Source organism: Leguminivora glycinivorella, chromosome 11 (assembly GCF_023078275.1).
Source record: "Leguminivora glycinivorella isolate SPB_JAAS2020 chromosome 11, LegGlyc_1.1, whole genome shotgun sequence".
Classification (NCBI taxonomy): Eukaryota; Metazoa; Arthropoda; class Insecta; order Lepidoptera; family Tortricidae; genus Leguminivora; species Leguminivora glycinivorella.
The window spans coordinates 16,115,332-16,119,009 of NC_062981.1; the positions used below are offsets into that span (position 1 = coordinate 16,115,332).

Below are 3,678 nucleotides of genomic sequence, written 5' to 3' on the forward strand. Positions count from 1 at the left end.
TTAGTTTATTTTTAACCCCCGACGCAAAAACGACGGGGTGTTATAAGTTTGACGTGTCTGTCTGTATGTCTGTCTGTCCGTCCGTCCGTCCGTCCGTCCGTCCGTCCGTCCGTCCGTCCGTCCGTCCGTCCGTCCGTCTATCCGTCTGTCTGTCTGTCTGTCTGTCTGTCTGTGTGTGTCTGTCTGTGGCATCGTAGCTGCCGAACGGATGAACACATTTAGATTTAGTTTTTTTTGTCTGAAAGCTGAGTTAGTCGGGCGTGTTCTTAGCCATGTTTCATGAAAATCGGTCTATTAAATATGTCTCAGTAGGAGGTTTTTTCAAAATTTTAATTTTGTTGTTAGGTTATTAGATTTCTTTATCATGTTATTTAATATTTACATAATTCAGTTATGTGAAAAAAAAGACTTATACAAAAACTAAATTATAACCGAAAACCCGACGTAGGTTAGGTACCTACATTATCTGAGGCAAATGATATTTAGGTCCTAGAAAATTATAATACCTACCTATGATACCCATAACATACGTATGTGATTGTGATGTGGGCATTGTTCTAGCAACTTGTCACTGCGTTATCACATTTTCAGATTCTTTCAACCCTGTAATTGCTAATAAGAGCTTAACTTTTTGATATGAAGTACAAGAATCGCTTTTTTATTTTATTTATGTCCACTAAGGGTTAAAGACGGACTGTAACCCATCTGCAACTGGCAGTCAAGTTGCAGTTATCCAATCGAATAGGTAATTTTCCTGTACATAAAATAAAATCTATTATACCGCGCAGAATAAGTCAGATAATTATAAGAAAATTAGTTATTTTTAAACTCAAATTCTTTGAAATAAGTCGGATAGAAATAATATAAAGTACCTAAATGAGTTGACTGTTACGTCACTCAAATCGTTTTCATATTCATTCCATATTATCAAATCGTTCAAATTCGTTTTGACAGTTCTTATTAAAAAGAAGCTGATTTGACTAGAAGGAAAGTACCCTGTTGCAGTTAGGTTGCACTTCGTCTGCACCAGCCCTAATAGGTTCTGCTAAATTCTAAACTTAATAGTCTTAATTATAATCTAGATGCTATCCCACAAATTGCTATAGGCATAATTTCCTACCAGATACCATCGCTACTGTTCATGGCCATCAATTACTTGTACCTATGTAATTACTTGAAACGGGTATCGTTATGTAAGGGTCGTGGTTCTGGATATTCAGGTTTACGTTGTGTTGTGTGTGTGTAATTTGATCAACTTGTTGGGTTGCTGAGTGTCAGGTTAGTGGTTATTATGTTGTGTGATTGATTTCTGCTGTTTTTGATACGGAATATGATCAGCAAAATGAGTTCGGGTTAACACCCCTGCATACTCTTTTGTATGCAGAGGGCTTCGAATAGGTTTCAATGCAATTCATTTGTTCAATATGTCCATGGTAGCAATGATTAACTGAGCTCATAGTGTTCTGCTGAATGTATGTCTATAGGTATAATCTTTAAATAGGTACTTTAATACCTAAAGGTATGTGGTTTGCCATCATAAAAGGGTTCTTAATGTTCTTATACTTCATCTGCAATTTATTAGTGGATTTTTATTGAGTTTTTAGTATGACTCTGTTGTGACACTGATGGCAGGCCACGTAGTTTTGGCGGGAAAGTTGAATGAAAGAAATAAGTATTTGATAATTTGTTATTTATTAAGACTGGGAGATCAAACGAAAGTCTTGAAATTCCTTAACAAATATTAATACTAAAACTTATTCTAATGCCAAAAAGAGAAATCGAATGGTAAATTTGAAAGGAGGATTATAACCTAATTAATTGACACATAAGGAAGAATTCATTAAGTAAATTCAAATAAACTAAAAACTAAAGATACAAGGAATCAAATAACATGGAAGTTACAGCTACATTAAGAAATTTCTAAATTACAGTCTAATTAATTGACACATTCGGCCCGTTTTAGATCATACATACTAAACTTATACATATTAATGAACACTTGAATAACTTCGTTCAATTAGTAATGTACAAACTTATAAACTATTAAAGCTTTTGTCACTGATATGTCTTAGTTCATACCAAAAACTAACTTTTAAACACTTAACTAAACACTGGATTTGATACCTAAGTAAAATACATTACTAACATTCCCGAGCACTCAATATCCAAGTTACAAACTAGAGCTTAATTACCTTCAAATAATCATTTTTACTTAACCTAATTAAAGCTTCGTTTACTCATAAACTTTGTATCACAGACAACATATAATAGAACTCTCTTAAAACTAATGGAAGACGTTGGACAAAGATAAACAAAAACTAAGCAGAAACTGCTAAGACCAAGAATTTGAGATAGCCTGAAACTGGTGCGTCAATAATTACAGTGCAGTTTGTCGTTAAAGCTGTCTACCAAAACTTGAATGGACAATTTTATACTGTTACATTATATCGAAACTAATTTATAGCGAGTGATGTTACATCGCGTTCGCTCAGAGACACATAACGCTAGAGATCACAGTTAAACGACACCTAAAATCACATTTAAACTCTGAGCCGAAAGCGTGGTATCACCAACTCACTGCACTAAGTCTAATGGAAGACATGGACTGCCCGCGAACCGCGAGCCACTAAATCTACTTGTTGGAAGACAAGATTTTGTTTTCACTGCATCTTTACCGAAACAATTTAAGATTTAATCAGAAAAGAAAATTTGAAAGATGGAAGACAGGACGATTGAGCAAATATCGAATTAGATTAATAACAAATCTTACATACGAAACAGTTGTGCTTGTTGGCGGCGTAGCAGATTTCCCGTACTTCGTTGGCCATGTTGTCGTTGATTTCAGAATCGTCGGAAATCAGCTCGAAGCGACTCGTGTTGACAATATTCTGATTTTCAGCGTTGTCGTCGTCTTCCACTGGCGCCGGTTTGACCGGGTCCAAGGGATAGAAAAAGTCGGAGAAAGGCACTATAATAGGTTCCTCAGGATATGCAGTCTTTTGTGATGGCAGGTCAGCGCGCGGCGAATTGTTGGAGATCAGCTCTCCAAGCTTCGACCAGCACTTGTTAAGATTCACACGCGTAGAGCTCGCCACTTTACGAGGAAGCCTCGGTTTGGAGTTCTGTAATAGAAGAAAACACAAATAAGTCTCAAGTATTCACCGATTGAAGCGCGCAATGGGCTAAGTTAAGAAAAGTGCGCGAAAATTTTAAGGGGAGACACTTGATTTGAAGTTTGTTTTTGTTAAGATGATTCGATACATACCTGTCGGTTCAGAAGCTTTGCCCAAGGCGACCTCGGAGGCGACACCTCCTTTTGCGGTGAATTCTCTTCCTTAGCTAAACACATCTTAACTAACGTTAATGCTACGAACTTATTACGAACTATCACTACGATAGAGAGAGCGACATGCGCGCACGACGCGTCAGAAGGGAATGAGTGAATCAGGAAGGGCTGCTCGGCTTATATAGCCGGGGGAGACGCAGCGCGCGCGCGGCGCGTGCGTCGGGAGCGGGGCGCGCGCGCAGCACGAGCGGTAGCGCGCGTTCAGACTGGTTTTTACGGACAACTTCTACGAAGAAAAGCTTTGACGTGCCGCGACTTAGAATAGTTACTTGTACCGAATAGATTGTACTCGTAAAAGATTTATTGATGACGAGCTCTGAGATGACTCCTTG

The 3,678-nt window shown here is 38.0% G+C and overlaps 1 protein-coding gene across 1 annotated transcript; it reads right to left on the bottom strand.

The window, feature by feature from the left end:
- Nucleotides 1–1,673: 1,673 nt before the first annotated feature.
- On the bottom strand, nucleotides 1,674–3,418 carry LOC125231200. Its single transcript, XM_048136574.1, has 2 exons — nucleotides 3,266–3,418; nucleotides 1,674–3,122 (listed from the first exon to the last, which is right to left on the bottom strand). The coding sequence occupies exons 1-2, from the start codon at nucleotides 3,347–3,349 to the stop codon at nucleotides 2,754–2,756; spliced, it is 453 nt and encodes a 150-aa protein (XP_047992531.1). The 5' UTR covers nucleotides 3,350–3,418; the 3' UTR covers nucleotides 1,674–2,753.
- Nucleotides 3,419–3,678: the final 260 nt, after the last annotated feature.